Here is a 27,217-nt window from a genome sequence, read left to right as displayed (position 1 = left end):
GGGCCATTAGAGCGATCGGCACGAGGACATCGCTTTGCATTAGTCATAGTTGATTATGCAACGCGATATCCTGAAGCGGTGGCCCTCCGCAACATTTCCGCTAAAAGTGTTGCGGATGCCCTGTTTCGTCTTATCTCCCGGGTGGGGGTTCCAAAAGAAATCAGGGCACGGCGTTTATGTCACGTACGTTACGCGAACTGTACGGATTGTTGGGCATTAAATCGATTCGAACTAGCGTCTATCACCCACAAACCGACGGCCTGGTCGAACGATTTAATCGCACACTTAAATCCATGATCCGTAAGTTTGTTCACGAAGATGCCAAAAATTGGGATAGGTGGCTAGAGCCCTTGTTATTCGCTGTGCGAGAGGTCCCGCAAGCCTCCACGGGGTTTTCCCCCTTCGAGCTTCTCTATGGACGCCAGCCCCTGGGGGTGCTCGACGTATTGAGAGAAACTTGGGAGGAGGGACCATCTCAGGGCAAAAACGAAATTCAGTATGTGCTGGACTTGAGAACAAAACTCCACACATTGGGGCGGCTATCAATGGAGAATTTGTTACAAGCCCAGGACCGCCAGAGCCAGCTTTATAACAGGGGAACTAGGTTACGCAAATTTGCACCGGGAGAGAAAGTACTTGTATTACTCCCAACGTCGAGCTCCAAATTAATGGCTAAGTGGCAGGGACCGTTTGAGGTTGCACGACAGGTCGGGGATCTCGATTATGAGGTAATACGGTCCGATAGGAACGGTTCCCGTCAGATCTACCACCTCAATCTCCTAAAAAAATGGAATGAGGTGGAATCAGTGATGTTGGCAACGGTGATTGGCGGAGAGGATGATCTCGGGCCAGAGGCGAATATCAAACCACAATCCTTCGCCCTGGCTCCAGGTGGAGATCACCTCTCGCCGTCCCAACTCACTGATCTAACAAAATTGCAGGCGGAGTTCGCCGACGTCTTCTCGCCCCTACCGGGCCGTACTAACCTGATTCAGCACTATATCGAGACAGAGCCGGGCGTGGTAGTTCGCAGCCGGCCATATCGTTTACCTGAGCACAAGAGAAAAGTGGTTCAGGCTGAATTAGGCGCTATGCTTGACATGGGGGTAATAGAAGAATCTAATAGTAACTGGGCGAGCCCGATAGTTTTAGTTCCGAAAACGGACGGCTCAGTCCGATTCTGTGTAGATTACCGCAAGGTGAATGCTGTGTCGAAATTCGACGCGTATCCAATGCCGCGGGTTGACGAGTTGCTTGATCGGCTAGGCACGGCTCATTTTTATTCGACATTGGACTTAACAAAGGGCTATTGGCAGATCCCCTTGTCTCCGTTGTCCAGAGAAAAGACAGCTTTCACAACGCCGTTTGGATTACACCAATTTGTTACCCTTCCGTTTGGCTTGTTCGGGGCCCCAGCTACCTTTCAGCGCCTCATGGATAGGATTCTGCGGCCCCATGCTGCGTATGCGGCTGCCTACCTAGATGATATAGTTATATTTAGTAATGATTGGCAGCGGCATATGCAGCATCTGAGGGCTGTCCTGAGGTCGCTGAGGGGAGCGGGGCTCACGGCCAACCCAAAGAAGTGTGCGATTGGGCGTGTGGAAGTAAGGTATCTGGGCTTCCACTTGGGGCATGGGCAGGTGCGTCCCCAAATTGATAAGACAGCCGCTATTGCGACCTGTCCACGTCCCAAGACCAAAAAGGAGGTAAGGCAGTTCTTGGGGCTGGCGGGATATTATAGACGGTTTATTCCTAATTATTCGGACCTCACCAGCCCTTTGACTGACCTTACTAAAAAGGAGGTGCCAGATACGGTCCAGTGGACGGAGCTGTGTCAGCAGGCCTTTACTCAGGTCAAGGCTGCTCTGTGTGGCGGGCCGTTGTTACACTCTCCTGATTTTTCTCTCCCTTTTCTGTTGCAGACAGACGCATCGGACAGGGGGCTGGGGGCAGTCCTGTCCCAGGAGATAGAGGAGGAGGAACGGCCGGTGCTGTACATTAGCCGGAAGCTCTCGAAGAGAGAGGCTAAGTACAGCACCATCGAGAAAGAGTGCCTTGCCATCAGATGGGCCGTCCTCACCCTCCGCTATTATCTCCTGGGACGGGAGTTCACCCTCTGTTCGGACCACGCTCCGCTGCAGTGGCTCCACCGCATGAAGGATACCAACGCGCGGATCACTCGTTGGTATCTAGCTCTTCAGCCTTTTAAGTTCAAGGTGATCCACAGGCCGGGTGTTCAGATGGCGGTGGCCGACTTCCTCTCCAGAAATGGGGGGGGGGCTGCAGGCCGGATGGCTCCCCGGCCTGAGTCGGGCGGTGGGGGTATGTGGCAGGGGGGGCGTGGTTTAGCGAAGTCTGCAGCGGGAGAGAGAATCAGGAGAAGAGCGGTAAGTGAGTGGTTTGGGCAAAAATTATCATCACCTGTTTCTTGTTCTAGTAATTGGCGTGGAGAGAGTATAAAACGCCAGGAGAGACAGAAGCAAGCGAGAGAGAGACGGACTGCTGACCCGAGCCGGAACCAGAAACAGAAACCGGAAAGAGTAAAACGGAAGCCGTGTTGAAGTGGCAGAATAAAAGTCACCGTTTAGGTGTTTGCAATCTTTTTAGTTCTTTTTGTTTAAATAAACCTGTCAGCAGTCCAGCCGACCCCTTTGTCCTCTTCCTTCCACCCCACGAACTTTGTTACATAGGGTAATCAAAAATTTTATAATTACTTTCAGGGACATTTGCATAAAATAGAAAGAAGGTAGATAGGAAGTACTGAAAGGTAGAAATATGAAGACATGGGGAAAGCCATGTGATTCTTGTATTAAATCTAATAAATTATATCATTTTTCAATCCTTTGATTTCCATCTGTTTTAGTTACAATAAGTTCGGGAAGGTCAGATTTTTGTTTTGGAAAGAAATGAATAATTTTATTCAACAAGAACACGTTAAATTGATCGAAACTGACAGTAAAGACATTCGTAACGTTACAAACTTGCTGTTCTTTTGACATTTAAGAATCCTGAAAAATAAAATGTATCACCGTTTCCATAAAAATCTTGTTTTCAACATTGATAATAATCAGAAATCATCATATTCTTCTGATTTCTGAAGATCATGTGGCACTGAAGACTGGAGGAATGATGCTGAAAATACAGCTGTGCATCACAGAAATAAATTAAACTTCAACACAGATTCACATAGAACACAGTTATTTTAAATACTAATAATATTTCACAATTTTACTGTAATCGGTGAGCATGAGAGGTTTCTTTCATCAAGACATTTTTAAAGACCGACACACATTTAACAGGTATTATTTATATTTTATATATACTACTACATATGAATTTATAGAAAAGAAGCGCACAGAAAAACAGATCATGATCGGCCGTTTGAAAGTGGCTGGTGTGTGTGGATACAGCTGTGCACCTTTGTAAGATCATGTATTAAAACTAGCACTATAAAGACGCTTAAGATGGTCCCTCTATCAGTGAACGCACAAAGAGTAGATGGAAAAGAGCAGAGGATGGAGGAGGAACAGCATGAGAGGTGGTTTAAGTGTGTGTTGGCGTAGTGCCTACGTGCTTCTTCCTGAGCAGAGGTTAGACCACATGTAAGAGGACTTGGAAACATTAACAGTGAGCGTCTGTGTTGACGTCGATTAGTGGAAGAAACTGCATTAGCTTGTTTTTTTTTCATTGGTCACTGAAATGTTCTGGAGGTGGAGGAGGCTTTTAAACAACAAAGGCTTTGGAAAAACACGCATTTCTCCAAAAACGCACCTACAGTACATTACAAACAGCAGCATAGTGGCATTAAACACAACAACACAAATTATAATTAATTGGACAGATTATCAATTAATAAAGACATATTTTAATATGGTTTACTATTTATGATCTCAAAAAAGAATTATACTGTAGTGCATGATTTGTAAACTAACACTTTTTGATGTTTGCATCTCATAACCAGCTGCACATGTTTGTCTTTTCTGATGTACAGTAGTAAACTTGCTCGGTTGCACACCTGGTGCAGCATTGCACTTGTGATGTAAAGCGCTCGGGTTCGAGTCTGTTAAACACAAGTCACCATAAAAGAGCTCAAACACTTGTAGAAGCAAGATAACATGACAGGGTTGCTCTGACTGTTAGATTTAGAGTTGGGTTTGGTCACGTTATAGCATTAACCCTTTAGTGATTTTTATGATCTGGTTTTGTCGTGATACAAACAATAACCCACATAATAAAAGTTTGTCAGATTCACATTCAACATTTTCAGATAAAACTGATGTTGCTTTTAGTGCCACTATTATTTTCCAATGAGCCAGAGAAGCTTTTTAAACTTGCTTACGATAAAGAACGTAAAAGAAATCTTGGAGTGGTATGGGATCCTTATTTCAAAAACCAACAGAGGTAAGGGCACGTCAAAGAAAATAGGAGGAGAAAAAAAGGGTGTTACCATGAAATATTTTTGTTGTTGTTGTTGTTGTTCTTGTATTTACATTACGACATTATAACTTTTAACAATCGCTAAAATATGCATCCATTATCCATAATGGGCTTCCTCCAGTGTAAAAGTGTTCTGGTCTGAATCAGGAGAAAGATCAAGCACCATACAGAACATCTCTAAACAAATATATGACTGGATATTGATGGTTTGATGTTATTATTGAGGTTATTATAAGCTTCTCCAGATATGAACTGGTGGACTGGAGTGCTGTGGATGTTTTTATCAGCTCTCATTCTGACGGCACCCATTCACTGCAGAGCATCCGTTGGTGAGACACTGATGCAATGCTACATTTCTCCAAATCTGATGAAGAAACAAACTCATCCTAATCTTGGATGGCTTGAGGGAGAGCGCATTTTCATCATATTTTCATACCAAAACATTACATCATTATTTGTTTTCTTGTTTGTTGATAATGTGTGACTCTCACCGTCTGACCAATTAGCCTTTAATCCCGAATGCGTTGCGGGTCTTTCAGCAGGTGGACTGATGATTCATATCATGACGTTGACAGACAGACGCTGGCACAAGAGTTTTACTTCCTTGGCACAAGCATGTAAGGGTCGACGGCTACACGTGTCCACATTTGTCTGATGTACAAACACTCAGGCAGAGACTGATCGATGTTAGAAACCGACACCAAACCATTGCCAGTCCGGTCACTGTTGTCAAGGTTTTATGAAGTCCACATCCACAACTGCATAAATAAATGCACTAATAGTTCACACGTCAAACTTGGTGGCGTCAAACACTTAACAGACCCAACGTGTGCATCAGTTTCAAATTTGATATCTTTCTCAGCATGAGGCGCGTTCGGCTTTTCTGATTGGCGATAGAGAGGCTTATCAACCCGCGAGACGATCGTATGTGTTATTAGGAGCGAGAGCAGACAGGAATAGCAGCACACGGCTCCTGAGAAACACATTGGGGCAATAACATCTGCTTTGCTCAGACACAGAGTCTGCTCTCTCTCTCTCTCTGATGGAGGAAAGAGACGGGTGTTCTGGAGTGTGCTTTATTAACAAGCTCAATGTTTAGACACAGAGATTCCCAGGAGAGCGACTCCTTGATCAAATAACAATCGACTCTACTGAGACGTGCACGTGTGACAATCATGTCAATCATGTGATCATTCTTAAATCATGTTGGGGAACATGATTATTGAATGGAGTGTGGCGGATCAGACTCACATTAAGGCCAGGCCCAGGTAGTTGGCCGTGCTGCCCCAGTACATGGGGTTCTCCATCACATTAAAGGGGAAACCAGTCACCTTGTGATCCATGAGGATGCCAAAATAGTCCCCTGTTTAAGAATAAAAAGAGAATCAGGAATCAAATAAATCCACATGCATCGTTCAGACACTAACTCCAGGGAAGCAGCTAATTATGTCCCTGAGTGTCACATGTTGCTTTCACAGACGGCATCTGGAGGAAAGAAGGCATCATGCACATCTTAATTTAGTGTCAAGAATATAAATACTTGTTTAATATTCCCTGCTATTTGTTCTTCTTACACAACCTAATATATAGCTGCACAATTAACATCTTTATATTCTGCAGAGACTGCTCTCTCTCGATATATTGCAATTAAAGAAACATGTCATGATTCAATTCAGCATATCAAAAATATCAAAATATATGAAATAAGTGCACAATTGCATGCATATGCACATAACAAACATTTGATAACATGCATGTTGTTTTGTGTGCAACAGCATTTATTGTATATATTTTAGTGCTATCAATTGATTAAATTTTTTTGCAATTATTTTGCAATAATTCCACCTTAAATTTTCAAATCAATGTAGAAACAACAAAGACAGTATATTTTTAATATTTGTTTAATGCATCTGTTTTACGACTGAAAGCCATTATCACTGATAATATTGATTTGAACATTTATTAGACTTTAAAAAATAACTTATAATTTAAGTGAACTTAAAGCAATCTTCACCTTATAATAAATCATATTTTCTCGTGCCCTTCAACAAGAAGGAAATATACAGAAATTGAATGAATTAATCAAACACTGAATTCGAAATAAAAATATTGATGAGTCCTTAAAGTTACAGAAGTTATTGATTTCCTCTTTTTGTTCTTTGATTTGACAGACATCACAACAGCTGGTTATTAGATTATTTGCTGGCTTCTCTAACTTTAAGAGCTGCCACTGCTGACACACAATGTGCTCATCACACATTAATATGTGTGAAAATTAGTTTTTTTGCTCAATTTTACTAATGAAAATAGTTCCAAACAGATCACAGCACTGTTTTGCGTCTCTTAGAAATGGACAGTGTTTACTTATAGAATGAATCAGCTTTTTGAACGAATCAGTTGAATAAACGATTCAGTGATTCACTCATTAACATGGTCAAATGATTTGTTTCTGAATGAATCAGTTGTTTGTAAGAATCAGTTGAATAAACGTTTCAGTGATTCACTCATTAACGCGGTCAAATGATTTGCTTCTAATTGAATCAGCTTTTTGAACGAATCAGTTGAATAAACGATTCAGTGATTCACTCATTAACATGGTCAAATGATTTGTTTCTGAATGAATCAGTTGTTTGTAAGAATCAGTTGAATAAACGATTCAGTGATTCACTCATTAACGCGGTCAAATGATTTGCTTCTAATTGAATGAGCTTTTTGAACGAATCAGTTGAATAAACGATTCAGTGATTCATTCATTAACACGGTCAAATGATTTGTTTCTGAATGAATCAGCTGTTTGTACGAATCAGTATGATTCGATTCAGTGATTCACTCATTAACACGGTCAAATGATTTGTTTCTGAATGAATCAGTTGTTTGTAAGAATCAGTTGAATAAACGATTCAGTGATTCACTCATTAACGCGGTCAAATGATTGGTTTCTGAATGAATCAGCTGTTTGTACGAATCGGTTGAATAAACGATTCAGTGATTCACTCATCAACACGGTCAAATGATTTGTTTCTGAATGAATCAGCTGTTTGAACGAATCGGTTGAATAAACGATTCAGTGATTCACTCATTAACACGGTCAAATGATTGGTTTCTGAATGAATCAGCTGTTTGAATGAACCGGTTGAATCTCAATGACTCGCTCATTAACATTCACTTGCTGTCACCTACTGGCAGCTTTAATTTCACAATTCAACTATATTTAATGTTTATTTTAAAAGTTATTTCAAATATCAGTTTTCAGCATTTTGTTAAAAACAAAACATCAGGGCCTATTTATACATCTGTATTTGCAGTTTAAATACATCCCCTCTGAGATCCATAAAATGTTTAAATATTTACATGTTTAAATACATGCTATTACAGATGCAGATTCCTGAAATGTTTTGGTATGTTTGAATGAAAGACACTAAGTACTGAAAGAAGTGCTTCTTATTCACAACCAAAAATATAAAATGGAAGAAATACTGTAGTTGAAACTGAACAAAATCTTGTACTTTAGACTTTAACATTGCTGTCATTTCGTATATATGTATATATATATATATATATATATATATATATATATATAAAATGACATTTAATTGACTAATATTTGCTATAATTGACTGATATTTCATTCAACTTCTCTATCGGGCTCCATATGAATTATTTCTGTCAACTGCTAAATCAGACAAACAAGATCGTGAGATCCATCTGTGTTGCATCAAAAACCCAGCAGCTGAAGAAGAGATGTTAATTATCAAAATCAAACTCTGTAGATTTCCAAGAATGCCACTGATTCTCTCCTGCTTCACACTAATCAGTTTTACTAAAATTCAGACATTTAATGAAGAATCACGATTCAGCCGGGAGCGAATCAGCGATGTACTGCAATAATGATCATGCGGGGACGAAAGTGATTAAGACTCAAATGTGCAGGTCCAAGACTCATAACTTCACTAGCTTTGCTCCATTTCCAGGGTATCCTGAACAAAAGGCCGGTTTGATTTCGTGATCTGGTTCCAGTCGCTGCCCTTCAGAGAAGTAGAGCACCTTTTGTCATCAGGACTATGTAACCAGTCCCGCAATATCTGGGTTTTAACCCTCCTTTCCCCCTTTCTCTCTGACCCAGTTTAGGACAAAAGTCTGACGGTAACATGCACCTGTTTGTCCGAGTTTCTTCTATTTAGGTTTCATTTTTCAGAGTGTTATACAAGCTCGAAGATCAGGGAGCCCTGCCATCGCTCTTATAAATACAGCATTTACCGCTCTGTCATGAATGAAAACAAATTTCATTCACAAATACAAAGATATACTAATCTGATAATGCATGTAAATAATAATGCAGGTCATCAACAGCTGAAAGAGGAGCTTTGTATTCGTCACTACACACTTGAAAAAATTCTTCAACATTTACTACTACATTATTCAAATCAATTCATAAGAACATATATATTATTTAATTGACTAATGTACACTTATTTAACATGGACTAAACTGGAGGTACATCCTGGTCAGAATAAGGTCAGCTGTAGAGGTGTGAATGCTAAAACTCACAGTGTGTTAGAACACCATCACAGAACATTACGTGCCTCCTATCAGGGAGAGATGAAACACGGAACAAAACCTGGAGATGTGGACTAAAAGATGACTGATTGTGTATATGATTTGTTTTTTTTTAGTAGTGGTTTTATTCTCATCAAGGATGCATTACATTGATCAAAAGAGACAGTAAAGACTTTTATAATGTTACAAATGCTGTTCTTTTGGACTTTCTATTCATCAAAGAATCTTGAAAAAAATATATCAAATGTATCAGTTTCCACAAAAATATTGTGCATCACGACTGTGTTCAACATTGATAATAATCAGAAATGTTTCTTGAGCAGTAAATCATCATATTATTCTGATTTCTGAAGATCATGTGACACTGAAGACTGGAGGAATGATGCTGAAAATACAGCGGAGCATCACAGAAATAAATTACACTTTAACACAGATTCACAGAGAAACAGGTATTTTAAATGGTAATAATATTAAAAAATTTTACTGTATTTTTTATCAAAATAAAATGTAGCCTTGAAAAGCAGAAGAGACTTCTTTGAAAATCTTACCGACCGCAGTAGTGTGTGCAGAAATTTTAAAAACATTAAACAGATATCATTTTTTTCTTTCCAGGCATGAACTTGTATGCAATTGCATTTTAGTTTAAATATTAAATTATAATTTAAAGTATATACTACAACTAGTAGTAATAATAATAATAATAAATTTTGGTTTTTACATTTTTATTATCCTCATTGTTATTGCTATTATTAGTAGGAACATGATAACTATCTTTGTTGTTGTTGTTGTTGTTGTTAAAATTAGTAGTACCATTGTTATTATTAGAAGTAGTAGAATATTTTATATAACAATTGCAATCCGAATATTCACGGTGGCTGTTTTTTTTTCTTTGCTTTAAAATTTAAACCTTAAATTATAAGTAAATAAATAAATAAAAAAAACTTGCCAATGCTGATTTTTACTTGCATTTGGTGCATGCTGAGTGAATTTTAGGTGAGTATATATAAGTGTGGAACAGGAGTGTGAGTGGATGATTTACCCAAGAAAGTGCCAGTGATGCCCAGAGCCATGAAGCTGCTGATCACAAACACCGATCCCAGCGCCATGAGAGCTGCTCCTGCGTAGTACACATGTGCGTTATCCAGCGGCTCCCAGCGAGGGTGAGCCTTCATGGCCACTGTAATACTGACAGACAAACACAGAGAGCAAACGTAAGAGATAGAGTGAGTGAAAACCACTAGAAGTCCAAATATAACCTTGCAATCAACCTTTGTTTGCTGCAGCTCTTTGTCTGAATGACATACAGTAAATTGATTATATGTTCTGAAGCAAAAGTGGGTCAGAAAGATAGATTTTATTTTTTTGGTAAGACTGTGATTGAAGGTTCTGCTTTGGCCCGTGTGAAGATACAGATTGGATGTGGGCTGCTTTGACGCTTTAGTCACTCGAGTGTTTGTCAGATTGAATGATTGAAATGAAGCTGAGTGCACACTGGACAACTCCAGCTCATCTGACCCCAATGGAAACGGGATGGAAATTATTCTCCAAGAGCATGCAATGATGTTATTTTAAAGGTTTCTCAGTGATGCATCATCAGTTTTAACAGCACATGTTAGACAGACTTACTGTGATCTCTGTGATTATGTGAGATTAAGACATAATATATGCTCCTGAAGGAGCCACAAGCAGGGTTATTATACTTAACTGCAATTGAATACCTAAAATAGAAATATCTGAAATATACTCAAATATAAAAGCTGACCTAATTGTATTTCAGCTAGCTGCCAAGGAAAAAAAAACTAAAACAGAAAAAAAAAGACTTAAAAATAAAACTAAATATAAAAACAAAAATGTATTATTAATAACAACCATAGCAGTATTTTATTAAAAATTATAAAAATATTGCTATTAATAATAATATCTTTATTTATTTTTAGCGTCTTTACATAGTAAAACAATAAAAGCATCAAAAACTAGTAATATACATGGACAATCAATTATAAATTAATTAATAACTAAATAACTGATCATAATGAGCTAAAATGCTTTTATTTTAGATAAGATTTAAGATTCATATAAGTGACTTTACACTTATAATAACAAATATCTGCTAACTGGATTTAAAAATAACCTTTTTTTCGCTTTAAATTAAGTTTTTTGTTGTTTTTTTACTTCGATGGCAGATATTGTTTAGTTTCATATTGTGCTGTTTCCCCCCAACAAGCATATCAACATTTTCTTAAATCTAAATATATTTACTTAAACTAAATTAAAAATATATATATTTTTCAAATTAAGTGATTATGGAAAAAAAAACACAGATCTATTTATTTCTTGTTTTAAGCATAAATTCACTTAATTTCGATACATTTTTTTCAGAAACCGGGATTCAGCATCTCAAGTCATCTTTAGAACATTTATACATTTGTACTGTAAAAAAAATAAAATAAATAATAAATACAAAATTTAATTTCTTTGCCGTAAACAACTTGCAGTAATGCAGCAAAAGCATTCATATTGTTTTGGAGCGTCTGCACAAAGATGGCGTTTCTGTCCTTTAAAATCACTTTAATGAACAAACAGTGCTAAACCGAAACAGCATAAATAGACGGTCAACAAGGCACCAGCTGAATCCTAACAAAGCCTCATAAAGAGCTCGTGTCCCACTGCTCCGTCCGAACACGTCCAGCAGTCCGGGATAATTCTCACCATCAGCAGGGAACAGCTTTCAGGCCGGAGAAGAGTTATTATCCCTGCAGCTCTCTTTTAGGCTCTGAAAACAAATAATTGGACCTTCACTGGCTTTGAAAAACACCTGGTCTGGGATGAAGAGGTTTCGAGAACGTAGAAGAAGAACAGAAAGAAAGGTCAGTGTGACGGAAAGAACTGCAATGTCTGTTTTCTGGGTCACGGTTACACAAAGATTTGACCACTTCAACAAAGATAAAAACACATATTAAAGGTAAAGTGTCTTTTTTGAACATTAAAACATTTGATTATATAATGTGTAAAACACCTAGTAACTAACCAATTGAGTGATGCAAGGGTGATGTATTTTTTGGTCAAAAATCTGAAAAGTTTTTTTTTTGGTTCACGCCTGAAATAAGTTAAATATATAATTTTATGTAATTTTTAAGAACATACTGGGAATTACCAATATAAACCACACTGGATTTAGTGGAAATTAAATAAATTGCTTTGATTTCTAATGTATGATTGCTCAAAAACAGTCCGGATATTTGAAACCTACATTTATTTCTAACAAAAAAACATGAGAAAAAGATAAAAATTACTCTGAAAAGTTTTCAAACTAAACTGATTTTATTTGAATAAAATTTCACTTTAGGATGTGTGATCAACAGTCAATCAAAATAAATTTATCACACTGCAATGGTTCATTAACAGGTGTAAATAATCATGTTCGTCAACAGAATTCAGTCCCAAAGGAGGCAATAAATAAATAAATGAAAATTCTGATATATTGGAATAGGTTTTTAACACTATCATAATTTCAATAAGTATTTTTTGACATCTGTTGATATTGATACTCTGTGCATACCCAAAATAAACATGAAACATATATTTTTAAACTGTTATGTCTCTTTTAAAAATGGTAAATCATTTGTAAATAAATAAATACTGTGTATTTTGAGGGTTTTTTTAAATGCTCATGCAAAATTTTGTTCCCTTACTAAAAATTATGCATTTTATTTTATATACATATATATCTGTTTTGACCAATGGTAGATGGGAGGAGTGTTTCAAATGATTAATTTATTTGTATAATATCTATATTAAAAATATCTATATCACCTGGAGAATAATTTATTTTAATGGTAGTTGCTTGGCTGCAGCTATTTATGTTGTTTTCAAAATTTTACTTTTTTTCCAAATGGCTTTTTACACCTATTTCTTAAAGGGTTTCAATGGAGAAAGGATCCTACAATTGTTTGGTTTGAGTATTTTTTAATGCAGTTTTCTTTAGAGACTATACTTGGTTGAAATGATGAACTCCATCTTTACACTGCTTTAAATGAGTCATCTACCTCAAGTTAAGTTCAACCACCTCAATGTGGCTAATTATGACTCTTATAGGATTATTACATCTATAGGTGCCAGTGAGTTCAACTTCAGCTCCACATGGCTGATGGTTTGAATAATTCACTGAGGAATACAGATGACACTAGCAGAACATTCATTACGTCAGAAAGAGCCGCAATATGCCTCTCTGTTAGGCCTGAGAAAATAATCACTGCAAAAACACACCGCTTAAATACTAAAAGATCAAATCACTTCAATTACCCACAATAAATTACTTTTCAGTGGCTGCCAACATCGATTTGTCCAGCCTGATATTATGTGGGAGTGTCTTTTTTCTTGCAGTTTCTTGTTTCTTGCATTTGTAAGATTGTATCTCAGAATTCTATGTTTTCTTGCATTTGGAAGATATCTCATAATTCTGTCTTTTTTCTTGCATTTGTGACTATATCTCATAATTGTCCTTGCATTTGTGAATGTATATCTCATAATTGTCTTTTTTTCTTGCAATTGTGAGTTTATATCTCATAACTCTCTTTTTCTTGCATTTGTGAGTTTATATCTCAATTGTCTTTTTTTCTTGTATTTGTGAGTTTATATCTCATAATTGTCTTTTTTCTTGCATTTGTGAGTTTACATCTCATAATTGTCCTTGCGTTTGTGAGTTTATATCGCATAATTGTCTTTTTCTTACATTTGTGAGTTTATATCTCACAATTGTCTTTTTTCTTACATTTGTGAGTTTATATCTCACAATTCTCCTTTTTCTTGCATTTGTGATTTTATATCTCATAATTGTCTTTTTTCTTACATTTGTGAGTTTATATCTCACAATTCAACTTTTTCTTGCATGTGTGAGTTTATATCTCATAATTGTCCTTTTTCTTGCATTTGTAAGTTTATATCTCATAATTGTCCTTTTTCTTGCATTTGTGAGTTTATATCTCATAATTGTCTTTTTTCTTACATTTGTGAGTTTATATCTCATAATTGTCTTTTTTTCTTACATTTGTGACTTTATATCTCATAATTGTCTTTTTTCTTACATTTGTGAGTTTATCTCATAATTGTCCTTTGTCTTACATTTGTGAGTTTATATCTCATAATTGTCCTTTTTCTTGCATTTGTAAGTTTATATCTCATAATTGTCCTTTTTCTTACATTTGTGACTTTATATCTCATAATTGTCTTTTTTCTTGCATTTGTGAGTTTATATCTCATAATTGTCTTTTTTTCTTACATTTGTGACTTTATATCTCATAATTGTCTTTTTTCTTGCATTTGTGAGTTTATATCTCATAATTGTCTTTTTTTCTTACATTTGTGAGTTTATATCTCATAATTGTCCTTTTTCTTGCATTTGTGAATCTATATCTCATAATTGTCCTTGCATTTGTGAGTTTATATCTCATAATTGTCTTTTTTCTTACATTTGTGAGTTTATATCTCATAATTGTCCTTTTTCTTGCATTTGTGAATCTATATCTCATAATTGTCCTTGCATTTGTGAGTTTATATCTCATAATTGTCTTTTTTCTTACATTTGTGAGTTTATATCTCATAATTGTCCTTTTTCTTGCATTTGTGAATCTATATCTCATAATTAGGGGTTCAAGCACGCAGTGCTGAAACCCTATTGTAATTGTAAGGATTTTTTTTATTATTATTATTTTTCTCCGCTAAAACTGATCGTGCAGACCATACCGTAAGGTCTAGAGAGCTGAAACTTGGCCAGAATGTAGAGCTCCCCGAGGGGACATTCTGACAAAGTCTCACCCCAATCGGCCAAATGGGGGCGCTACAGCGCAAAAAACAAAAAATTTTGACATTTTGGGCCGTAAATCGTAAACCGTTAGCCGTAGACTCAAAAACATGGCATTGTTGCAATCCTTGGGTTAGCCCGAAAAAAAGTGTATGGCGCCTTTTTGGGGTCTACGACGCACCGTTTTCTCGCAAAATCGAGCTATATCTGAAACCTACTTTTGCGAACTAGTCCTAGGATTTTCAACCAATCAGAACCAAACCACTTCATAAATATTCCCTGGACACTCAATATCAATAATTATCAAAAAAAAGTTGAAATTTCAATTCTTTCGCGAAACAGTACACAAAAAAGCGTCTATGCTAATGTTAGCCAAATGCTATTTTAACTATAACTCTTTAACGGAATGAGATATCATCACCAAACTTGGTACACATATGTATGAGCTCATTCTTTGGTCAAACAAAAAAAATTGCGCAGCTCTGCCACTTGGGGGCGCAATAAGATTTAAAAAACACATAAATGGCTATAACTAGGCAACCATTGGCTCGATCAACTTGAAAATTGGTATGCAGTGTCTTTGTCTGAAGGGGCACAAGAACCTATGAGGACATTTGCATATCTCAAAAAACATGGCCGCCATTGGCCAAACAATTTTAAGCACCTATTTGAAAGGGTTAACGGATGTTGATCAGAACGAAACTCGCTGGGTGCGTTCGACTCATGAACCTTAAGGTCTGTAAGAATTTTGAAAGAAATCGGCCACTAGTTGGCGCTAACGAGTTTATTGGCTCTGTAATCACGTGGTGTTTCACTTATCAACACAATATGCATATCATTTGATAGATCTCCTCATAATGCACAACTTTGCCTCAAGAACTATTGCTGTCAATCAAATCGTTCAAATGTTATTCACAAATATGTTAAAAACCTACTTTTACGAACTAGTCCTAGGTTTTTTGTCCGATCGGAACCAAACCACTGCAGTAATATTCTGTGGACTCTCTAGATCAATAATTATCAAAAAAATGTTGAATTTTGTCCTTTGGTTAGCTGTAAAGGGGTAATTTAGTAAAAGGGGTGTGGCCAAACATACCCCAAAGCCTATAAAACCTAAACGAAAACTCAAAACTTTATGAAACTTCGTGGAATCATGTATCAGGTGACTCTTAACAAGCATGCAAAGTTTCATGGAGATCGGATCATAGGTGGCGCTATAACAGTTGAAAAAGCCTCAAAAACACACATTTTCAATAGAAAATGATCACAATTTGTAGGACATGTTCATACATTCACACAAATACTAGATCTTCATATCATATGATAGATCTCCTCTTTGTGAACAACTTTGCCTCAAGGAGCGAAGATGTCAATCAAATCGTTCAATTGTTATTCACAAATATGTTAAAAACTTACTTTTGCGAACTAGTCCCAGATTTTTTACCCGATCGAAACCAAACCACTGCAGTGATTTTCTCTGGACTCTCTAGATCAATAATTATCAAAAAAATGTTGAATTTTGTCCTTTGGTTAGCTTTAACTGGCTAAATTAGAAAAGAGGCGTGACCAAAATACCCAAAAGCATATAAAACCTAAACGAAAACTCAAAACTTTATGAAACTTGGTGAAAACATGTAACAGGTGACTCTTAACAAGCATGCAAATTTTCATGGAGATCGGACCACACGTGGCGCTATGACAGTAGAAAAGGTCTCAAAACATAAGATTGATATGGTAAATGGCCTCAAATTGTCTGAAAATGCTCATATATTCACATAAACACTAGATCTTCATATCATATGATAGATCTCCTCATTCTGAACAACTTTTGGGACCAATGTTGTCAATAAAGCTGTTAATTAAATATTGAAGATTATTTAAAAAAGTTACTTTGGCAAAGTAGTCCAAGGCTTTAAGCTGAAAATCAATAAAACCACTGAAGTACAATTCTCTAGACTCTGAAGGTCAATAATAATCAAAAACATGTTGAAAAATTGCATTTGGACAACTATAAACCAGTGATTGTATAATGTGTTCTTTTCACAGTGTACACAAAGGCCTATTTATACAAACAGAAAACCCACAAACTATCAAAACTGTGTAAAATAAAGCCTAATTTCATTCTAAACAAGCATGCAAAATTTAAGAGAGATTGGGCAAAAAACATTACACTATAACAGTTATGTTTAAAAACAGTGTTGTTTGAGTAAATCCAACCACTAGATGGCAGCGGAATACCACTAATGGGCTCATTCAGCAAATTGAAACAGTACTTTTGAGAAGATTTATGAATTCATGCCTAAACAATAAAAAAACACTGTTACAACATTTTAAATCTCACTGAGTTAAAGTTTTCCATTTTGTTCATACAGACTTACCAGTTTTAAAAATTTTGCCACATTATGATTACAGTGAAACCTGAAAATGACATCCAAACTCTTAAAACTAGTTTAATCATTTATTTTCAGTGCGTGTGTCTGTCTGTCACCCTATTCTCCGTTTTGGATGTGTTTAACTGTCATCCGTACATCCAGGTTGGCTCAGACCACCTCAGAGGCCTTAATGTGCTTGAACCCCGGTAAAATGCTGCTTGCAGCTTTAATTGTCCTTGCATTTGTGAGTTTATATCTCATAATTGTCTTTTTTCTTACATTTGTGAGTTTATATCTCATAATTGTCCTTGCATTTGTGAGTTTATATCTCATAATTGTCTTTTTTTCTTACATTTGTGAGTTTATATCTCACAATTGTCTTTTTTCTTACATTTGTGAGTTTGTATCTCACAATTGTCTTTGTTCTTACATTTGTGAGTTTATATCTCACAATTGTCCTTTTTCTTACATTTGTGAGTTTACAGTTTTGTTCAAAATAATAGCAGTACAATGTGACTAACCAGAATAATCAAGGTTTTTAGTATATTTTTTATTGCTACGTGGCAAACAAGTTACCAGTAGGTTCAGTAGATTGTCAGAAAACAAACAAGACCCAGCATTCATGATATGCACGCTCTTAAGGCTGTGCAATTGGGCAATTAGTTGAAAGGGGTGTGTTCAAAAAAATAGCAGTGTCTACCTTTGACTGTACAAACTCAAAACTATTTTGTACAAAAAAAATGTTTTCTGGGATTTAGCAATCCTGTGAATCACTAAACTAATATTTAGTTGTATGACCACAGTTTTTTTAAAACTGCTTGACATCTGTGTGGCATGGAGTCAACCAACTTGTGGCACCTCTCAGCTGTTATTCCACTCCATGATTCTTTAACAACATTCCACAATTCATTCACATTTCTTGGTTTTGCTTCAGAAACAGCATTTTTGATATCATCCCACAAGTTCTCAATTGGATTAAGGTCTGGAGATTGGGCTGGCCATTCCATAACATTAATTTTGTTGGTTTGGAACCAAGACTTTGCCCGTTTACTAGTGTGTTTTGGGTCATTGTCTTGTTGAAACAACCATTTCAAGGGCATGTCCTCTTCAGCATAGGGCAACATGACCTCTTCAAGTATTTTAACATATGCAAACTGATCCATGATCCCTGGTATGCGATAAATAGGCCCAACACCATAGTAGGAGAAACATGCCCATATCATGATGCTTGCACCTCCATGCTTCACTGTCTTCACTGTGTACTGTGGCTTGAATTCAGAGTTTGGGGGTCATCTCACAAACTGCCTGTGGCCCTTGGACCCAAAAAGAACAATTTTACTCTCATCAGTCCACAAAATGTTCCTCCATTTCTCTTTAGGCCAGTTGATGTGTTCTTTGGCAAATTGTAACCTCTTCTGCACATGCCTTTTTTTTAACAGAGGGACTTTGCGGGGGATTCTTGAAAATAGATTAGCTTCACACAGACGTCTTCTAACTGTCACAGTACTTACAGGTAACTCCAGACTGTCTTTGATCATCCTGGAGGTGATCATTGGCTGAGCCTTTGCCATTCTGGTCATTCTTCTATCCATTTTGATGGTTGTCTTCCGTTTTCTTCCACGTCTCTCTGGTTTTGCTCTCCATTTTAAGGCATTGGAGATCATTTTAGCTGAACAGCCTATCATTTTTTGCACCTCTTTATAGGTTTTCCCCTCTCTAATCAACTTTTTAATCAAAGTACGCTGTTCTTCTGAACAATGTCTTGAACGACCCATTTTCCTCAGCTTTCAAATGCATGTTCAACAAGTGTTGGCTTCATCCTTAAATAGGGGCCACCTGATTCACACCTGTTTCTTCACAAAATTGATGACCTCAGTGATTGAATGCCACACTGCTATTTTTTTGAACACACCCCTTTCAACTAATTCAACTAATTGCCCAATTGCACAGCCTTAAGAGCGTGCATATCATGAATGCTGGGTCTCATTTGTTTTCTGAGAATCTACTGAACCTACTGGTAACTTGTTTGCCACGTAGCAATAAAAAAATATACGAAAAACCTTGATTATTCTGGTTAGTCACATTGTACTGCTATTATTTTGAACAATACTGTATATCTCATAATTGTCTTTTTTCTTACATGTGAGTTTATATCTCATAATTGTCCTTTTTCTTGCATTTGTGAGTTTATATCTCACAATTGTCTTTTTTCTTGCATTTGTGACTATATATCATAATTGTCCTTCTTGCATTTGTGAGTTTATTTCTCAGAAATCTGTCTTTTTTTCTTACATTTGTAAGTTTATATCTCATAATTGTCTTTTTTCTTACATTTGTGAGTTTATATCTCATAATTGTCTTTTTTTCTTGCAATTGTGAGTTTATATCTCATAACTCTCTTTTTCTTGCATTTGTGAGTTTATATCTCAATTGTCTTTTTTTCTTGTATTTGTGAGTTTATATCTCATAATTGTCTTTTTTCTTACATTTGTGAGTTTAAATCTTACAATTGTCTTTTTTCTTACATTTGTGAGTTTATATCTCACAATTCTCCTTTTTCTTGCATTTGTGAGTTTATATCTCAATTGTCTTTTTTTCTTGTATTTGTGAGTTTATATCTCATAATTGTCTTTTTTCTTACATTTGTGAGTTTAAATCTCACAATTTTCTTTTTTCTTACATTAGTGAGTTTATATCTCACAATTCTCCTTTTTCTTGCATTTGTGAGTTTATATCTCACAATTCTCCTTTTTCTTACATTTGTGATTTTATATCTCATAATTGTCTTTTTTCTTACATTTGTGAGTTTATATCTCACAATTCAACTTTTTCTTGCATGTGTGAGTTTATATCTCATAATTTACCTTTTTCTTGCATTTGTAAGTTTATATCTCACAATTCAACTTTTTCTTGCATGTGTGAGTTTATATCTCATAATTTACCTTTTTCTTGCATTTGTAAGTTTATATCTCATAATTGTCTTTTTTCTTACATTTGTGTGTTTATTTCTCATAATTGTCTTTTTTCTTACATTTGTGACTTTATATCTCATAATTGTCCTTTTTCTTACATTTGTGAGTTTATATCTCACAATTGTCTTTTTTCTTACATTTGTGAGTTTGTATCTCACAATTGTCTTTGTTCTTACATTTGTGAGTTTATATCTCACAATTGTCCTTTTTCTTACATTTGTGAGTTTATATCTCATAATTGTCTTTTTTCTTACATGTGAGTTTATATCTCATAATTGTCCTTTTTCTTGCATTTGTGAGTTTATATCTCACAATTGTCTTTTTTCTTGCATTTGTGACTATATATCATAATTGTCCTTCTTGCATTTGTGAGTTTATTTCTCAGAAATCTGTCTTTTTTTCTTACATTTGTAAGTTTATATCTCATAATTGTCTTTTTTCTTACATTTGTGAGTTTATATCTCATAATTGTCTTTTTTTCTTGCAATTGTGAGTTTATATCTCATAACTCTCTTTTTCTTGCATTTGTGAGTTTATATCTCAATTGTCTTTTTTTCTTGTATTTGTGAGTTTATATCTCATAATTGTCTTTTTTCTTACATTTGTGAGTTTATATCTCACAATTGTCTTTTTTCTTACATTAGTGAGTTTATATCTCACAATTCTCCTTTTTCTTGCATTTGTGAGTTTATATCTCACAATTCTCCTTTTTCTTACATTTGTGATTTTATATCTCATAATTGTCTTTTTTCTTACATTTGTGAGTTTATATCTCACAATTCAACTTTTTCTTGCATGTGTGAGTTTATATCTCATAATTTACCTTTTCTTGCATTTGTAAGTTTATATCTCACAATTCAACTTTTTCTTGCATGTGTGAGTTTATATCTCATAATTGTCTTTTTTCTTACATTTGTGTGTTTATTTCTCATAATTGTCTTTTTTCTTACATTTGTGACTTTATATCTCATAATTGTCCTTTTTCTTACATTTGTGAGTTTATATCTCACAATTGTCTTTTTTCTTACATTTGTGAGTTTGTATCTCACAATTGTCTTTGTTCTTACATTTGTGAGTTTATATCTCACAATTGTCCTTTTTCTTACATTTGTGAGTTTGTATCTCACAATTGTCTTTTTTCTTACATTTGTGAGTTTGTATCTCACAATTGTCTTTGTTCTTACATTTGTGAGTTTATATCTCATAATTTACCTTTTTCTTGCATTTGTGAGTTTGTATCTCACAATTGTCTTTGTTCTTACATTTGTGAGTTTATATCTCATAATTTACCTTTTTCTTGCATTTGTAAGTTTATATCTCACAATTCAACTTTTTCTTGCATGTGTGAGTTTATATCTCATAATTTACCTTTTTCTTACATTTGTAAGTTTATATCTCACAATTGTCTTTTTTCTTACATTTGTGTGTTTATTTCTCATAATTGTCTTTTTTCTTACATTTGTGACTTTATATCTCATAATTGTCCTTTTTCTTACATTTGTGAGTTTATATCTCACAATTGTCTTTTTTCTTACATTTGTGAGTTTGTATCTCACAATTGTCTTTGTTCTTACATTTGTGAGTTTATATCTCACAATTGTCCTTTTTCTTACATTTGTGAGTTTGTATCTCACAATTGTCTTTTTTCTTACATTTGTGAGTTTATATCTCACAATTGTCTTTGTTCTTACATTTTTGAGTTTATATCTCACAATTGTCTTTTTTCTTACATTTGTGAGTTTGTATCTCACAATTGTCTTTGTTCTTACATTTGTGAGTTTATATCTCATAATTTACCTTTTTCTTGCATTTGTAAGTTTATATCTCACAATTCAACTTTTTCTTGCATGTGTGAGTTTATATCTCATAATTTACCTTTTTCTTACATTTGTAAGTTTATATCTCATAATTGTCTTTTTTCTTACATTTGTGTGTTTATTTCTCATAATTGTCTTTTTTCTTACAGTTGTGACTTTATATCTCATAATTGTCCTTTTTCTTGCATTTGTGAGTTTATATCTCATAACTGTCTTTTTTTCTTACATTTGTGAGTTTATATCTCATAATTGTCCTTGCATTTGTGAGTTTATATCTCATAATTGTCCTTGCATTTGTGAGTTTATATCTCATAATTGTCCTTTTTCTTGCATTTGTGAAACTATATCTCATAATTGTCCTTGCATTTGTGAGTTTATATCTCATAATTGTCTTTTTTTCTTACATTTGTGAGTTTATGGGCCCTATCTTGCACCCAGCGCAATTGACTTTGCACACCGACGCATGTGTCATTACTATTTTGCACCTGCGCAAAGCGCGCTTTTCCCTCCACAGAAGCACGTCGCTAAACTAGTGAATGAACTTGCGCTCCCTGGGCGGTTCAGCGCAAAAAAGGAGGCGTGTTCCGGCGCAAACAATCCCTGGTGCTATTTTGCTGTTCCATTAAACAACTGCGCCACTGACCAGAAAAAACCTAGTCTAAAGTCAGTGGCGCATTGCGCGTTGTTCATTATGCTATTTTAAGGGCGCATGCTTGACCATAATGTATAGCGTGCACAACGCGCATACACTTTGCTCATGTAATCTACACAGATGCAACAGTTATTTTTGCAAATCATAAATTGTTACACTAAAAAAATATTAACACATGAGATGAGGGAAATCATTGTGGTGTGCCACGAAGATGTGAAAAAATAGGCATAAATCTAGCTTACAAATTATTCAGGCTAATTTTAATAGGCTAATTAAGGATCAGACCTGTTTGAGGTCATATATGTATATAAGGACATCTGACAAATTGGTTTGTCCGTCAAGAACCAGGAAAAAAAATCGATGAAACAATTGTGGCTATTTCCTCCCACGCCTGTTTAACCGACGCTATTTTGGGTGGGTTTCTCCCATCGCCATACAACACAACTTCTCTGTCTTTCACTGCTCTTACAAGAACATCAGTCTCCTCGGCTGTGAACCGCTCCTGGCGTGCGCCTGGTAAATACGCCATAATAATAGCAATCCATAATGGAACTTGCGCACCTGCTTTTAAAGGGAATGTTGGATGACGCTCTGATTGGTTTATTTCACGTTACGCCCAAACCACACCTATGAATAATGAAGCTACTTCAGACCAACCCATTTTAGATTTGTGCCGGGCGCAAGAGCCATTTATCCCGCCGGGAAAATAGCAACAGCGCCGAGACCCGCCCACAAACTTACTTGCGCTTTGCGCTTTGACACTTGCGTTTCAGATCGTTAAAATAGGGCCCTATATCTCACAATTGTCCTTTTTCTTACATTTGTGAGTTTATATCTCATAATTGTCTTTTTTCTTACATTTGTGAGTTTATATCTCATAATTGTCTTTTTTCTTACATTTGTGAGTTTATATCTCATAATTGTCCTTTTTCTTGCATTTGTGAGTTTATATCTCACAATTGTCTTTTCTCTTACATTTGTAAGTTTATATCTCATAATTGTCTTTTTTCTTGCATTTATGACTATATATCATAATTGTCCTTCTTGCATTTGTGAGTTTATATCTCAGAAATCTGTCTTTTTTCTTACATTTGTAAGTTTATATCTCATAATTGTCTTTTTTCTTACATTTGTAAGTTTATATCTCATAATTCTGTCTTTTTTCTTGCATTTATACATTTATATTTCATAAATAAGACTTTATTTCTTACAAAAGTGGATTTCTAATTCAAAATGTTTTTCTTCCAATTTCAAGTTTATTTCTTCCAATTTGCAAATTTTCCTTATAATTCTGAAATGATACTGTATTTTACAATTCATACTTTTTTTCTCACAATTTAAATTTTTCTTCTCATAATTTCACATTTTTTTGTACAATTCCATTTTCATATCTCACAATTAGTCCTTGCAATTTTGTGATTAATATAACACAATTCCAGTGAAATTGTGAAAAAGTCCTGAAGTACTTACAATTATTGATGATTTTTTATTTTTTAAATTTGGTCACAGAAATAAGCTTTCATACTTCTCAAGTGAAGTTAATACATATTTTAACATTTCCAGAATAATCTTCTTATCTTGTTCTTTAGATCCACATCCATACAGTACACTAAAATAAAGCTATTAATTAAAGCATGACATTTTAAGGCAAAAAATATTGTGCTTTCTTGTAATACAAACTCCAGTAATCTTTATTTATAAAATGTTTTGCATGCTTTTCTGGAGAGTCGCCATAGACTCCTAACAAGAATAAACAGAATAAGAAGAAAAGCAGCTGAATTGTTTTTTAAAGTGTTTTTCATCAACTTAATAGTTCTTTATCCTATTATACTTTCAAAATATGAGCTATTCTCCACCTTAAAAAGACCAGAACCCAAAGATGACCTTTTGATTGTCTCTGCTCAGACGTTTGTCTCCATTAGATCCTGTGTTTTATAGAGATCTGAAGCAGCATGGTGTGATTTCACGTCCACACTCTCATCGTCAGTCGCAGTATTACTTAACCTTAGTCTGAAGATAGCAGGAGTTTGACCTCTAAAGAGCACAGGTGACTCAGACTCACGTCTGTCGCTATTATAAGCCATGTGTGTGTGTGTGTGTGTGCCTGAAAATATAGCTCATATATTTCATTGACCTTCGTTTTGCCAATTACACACCTGCGTGGACTGTCAGAGACTAATAGCTCTCCATCAGTCCTACATCTGCACCCACAGGATTTCTCTGAAGAATTATGTAAGAAAGACGATGCAAGTCATGTTTTCATCATTTGTTCATGAAAAATTATATAGCTTAGGCCGTCTTTATCTTTATCTCTGGGTCTGCTGCACATCTGAATCAGTTTCTGGGTATTCCAGCAAAGCAACAGAAGACGATCGGCTTCTGAACTAAATCTGTTTTCTTTAGTACAAACTGTCCTGTTTCACTCAAATTGAAACATTGAGATATATGTTTGTCTTTAATTTAAAATAGTAACTGGTTCAGGCTGGATAAAATAAAATAATAAATGAATTAATGTATTTTTTTAGACAAGTATTTTTGTCATTTTTCGGTACACATAGAATACAAAATGATCTTAAATCAAGATACATTTACTTGAAAAGCTAAATAATACAAACATTTGTTTTCTGACACATTTCTTTTCCTTGTTTTAAGCATCGGTTTACTTACATTATGGCATTTCTTTTCTAGAAAACAATAATAAATAGCTTAATACCGAAAAGTTATTTTGATTCAAGAGTGTTTGGATATTTGTAAAAATTTGTAAAAAAAAAAAAAAAAAAAAGCAAAAATATTGAGTAAAATTATAATATTATGGGCTTTCATATAAATATATAGCAGTGTTTTGAGAATAACTGAATGTATTTATTTAATCTGCTTTAAAGAAAGTCATATCCATACTTATTTATCGTGGTCAAACGTGTATCTGGTGCTGAATGAACAGAAGTCATTATGGGAAAATAAAGAGTTTTTTGATCAATCTCTGACTGTTTCGTCCTCATATCTGTGAAACATCTTGATGAAAAGGAAAGCATTAAGGTGTGACACCGGCTCCCAGTGATCAATACAAAGCCCTGCTTGATAACAATATGCTTTTCATTTCTCTCTGTCTTTTTTCTGTCTGGAGAAACTTGTCTCAGAAGTGCATCCTGAGTTTAATTCACATGAACACAATGCATCATGACATGGTTGATATTCTGTCTGTTTCCTCTTATCATCCACCATTAACTCTTGGGTTTGAAGATGCTCGTGGTTGTTGACCTAAATTATATATAAATGTGACCCTGGAGCCCAAAACTAGTCTTAAGTCTCTGGGGTATATTTGTAGCAATAGCCAAAAATTTTCATTTTCATTTTTTCTTTTATGGCAAAAATCATTAGGATATTAAGTAAAGATCATGTTCCATGAAGATATTTTGTAAATTTCCTACCGTAAATATATAAAAACTTATTTTTTTATTAGTAATATGCATTGCTAAGAATTCATTTGGACAACTTTAAAGGTGATTTTTTTTTTCAATATTTAGATTTTTCCAGATTTTCAAATAATTGTATCTCAGACAAATATTGTCCTCCTGATGCAAAGCTGAATTTTCAGCATCATATCTCTAGCCTTCAGAGTCCATCAGAAATAATTATAATATGCTAATTTATTATCAATGCAGACGATAGGATCCTGATGCTCATAAGACTGGAAAATGCACATGGTTTCAAAGCAGAATGCTGTCCATGTTTATAATATCGTAATGTCTTCACGTCACATAACAGATTAGAGCTGGCTGATAATATACAGTTTTTCTTGAAAGTTTGTGAACCTTTCTATATTTCTGCATAAATATGACCCAAAAGATCATCAGAGAACATGATGAAACATCTACAATAACAGAAATAATGTGATAAATGCTCTTAGATCCTTAAATTAAATAAATACATTGAGAATCAGTGCGATTAGTTTCTGAAATTGTATTTATCATGAGATTAACCAATAATAAGCATCACTATTTGTGCTTGCAACATGAAATCCTGCTAAGAAATGCACCAGGCAGACGGTTTTGTTTAATTGTCAAAGGCATCGGGATCCTTCAGATCCTCCGAGACTCTATGAATAGCTTTTATCTGCTGCCTTTCAGTGCATCAATTCTTGAAGGATTTGTGCGCAACCACAGAGTAATTAATCATTGCGTGCATAATGTCTTTATCATTGTGTATGATTCATCACTAATGTAAATGTAATTATAAATGGAATGTGGCTAAATATAATAGATGTCAATCTGTATGCTAATAATGTTTGATTTGTTCTCAGTGTATCAGTGCAGAATGAGTTCCCATAGACAGACACAGAGAAATGAAAAGACGTGCTTGTGCATAATTCCCTGTTTTAAAGTCTGGCCATCCAAGTGACTGTAAGTGGCATACAGTAAATACAGTAAAAAAAAATGCAGCTAAAACAAATCAAAAGAGACACCCTGTGACTAAAAAAATTACCCAAACAAGGGTTAATTATTATGCTCAGTTTAAAACAGGTAGGCCATGCCATCATGTTTAATAAAAATGAAGAAAAACAGAGGCAGTTCCTTAAAGTCATCATTTCTTCAGGAAGTGACATTATT

The 27,217-nt window shown here is 35.0% G+C and overlaps 1 protein-coding gene and 1 long non-coding RNA gene across 4 annotated transcripts in view; both read right to left on the bottom strand.

Annotated features, from left to right (window-relative positions):
- Positions 1 to 27,217, bottom strand: part of pemt (phosphatidylethanolamine N-methyltransferase) — a 64,374-nt gene that overhangs the window by 12,783 nt on the left and 24,374 nt on the right. For both annotated transcript variants that reach the window (XM_052571202.1, XM_052571203.1), the window contains exons 4-5: positions 10,037 to 10,182; positions 5,692 to 5,803 (exon numbers count right to left, since the gene is read on the bottom strand). In XM_052571202.1, coding sequence (XP_052427162.1) covers positions 5,692 to 5,803; positions 10,037 to 10,182 — 258 coding nt within the window. The remainder of the gene's footprint in view (positions 1 to 5,691; positions 5,804 to 10,036; positions 10,183 to 27,217) is intronic.
- Positions 19,857 to 22,023, bottom strand: LOC127969330 (uncharacterized). Of its 2 annotated transcripts, none has more exons than XR_008156246.1 (2): positions 21,939 to 22,023; positions 19,857 to 20,964 (listed from the first exon to the last, which is right to left on the bottom strand). It is a non-coding gene; the product is annotated as an uncharacterized LOC127969330 (long non-coding RNA). The 2 variants fall into 2 exon arrangements; XR_008156245.1 differs by lacking the exon at positions 21,939 to 22,023 and adding an exon at positions 21,432 to 21,912.

Source organism: Carassius gibelio, chromosome B12, assembly GCF_023724105.1.
Source record: "Carassius gibelio isolate Cgi1373 ecotype wild population from Czech Republic chromosome B12, carGib1.2-hapl.c, whole genome shotgun sequence".
NCBI classification, from domain to species: domain Eukaryota; kingdom Metazoa; phylum Chordata; class Actinopteri; order Cypriniformes; family Cyprinidae; genus Carassius; species Carassius gibelio.
The sequence above is the reverse complement of the archived record's forward strand: the minus strand, read 5'-3'. Positions and strand labels throughout refer to the sequence as shown.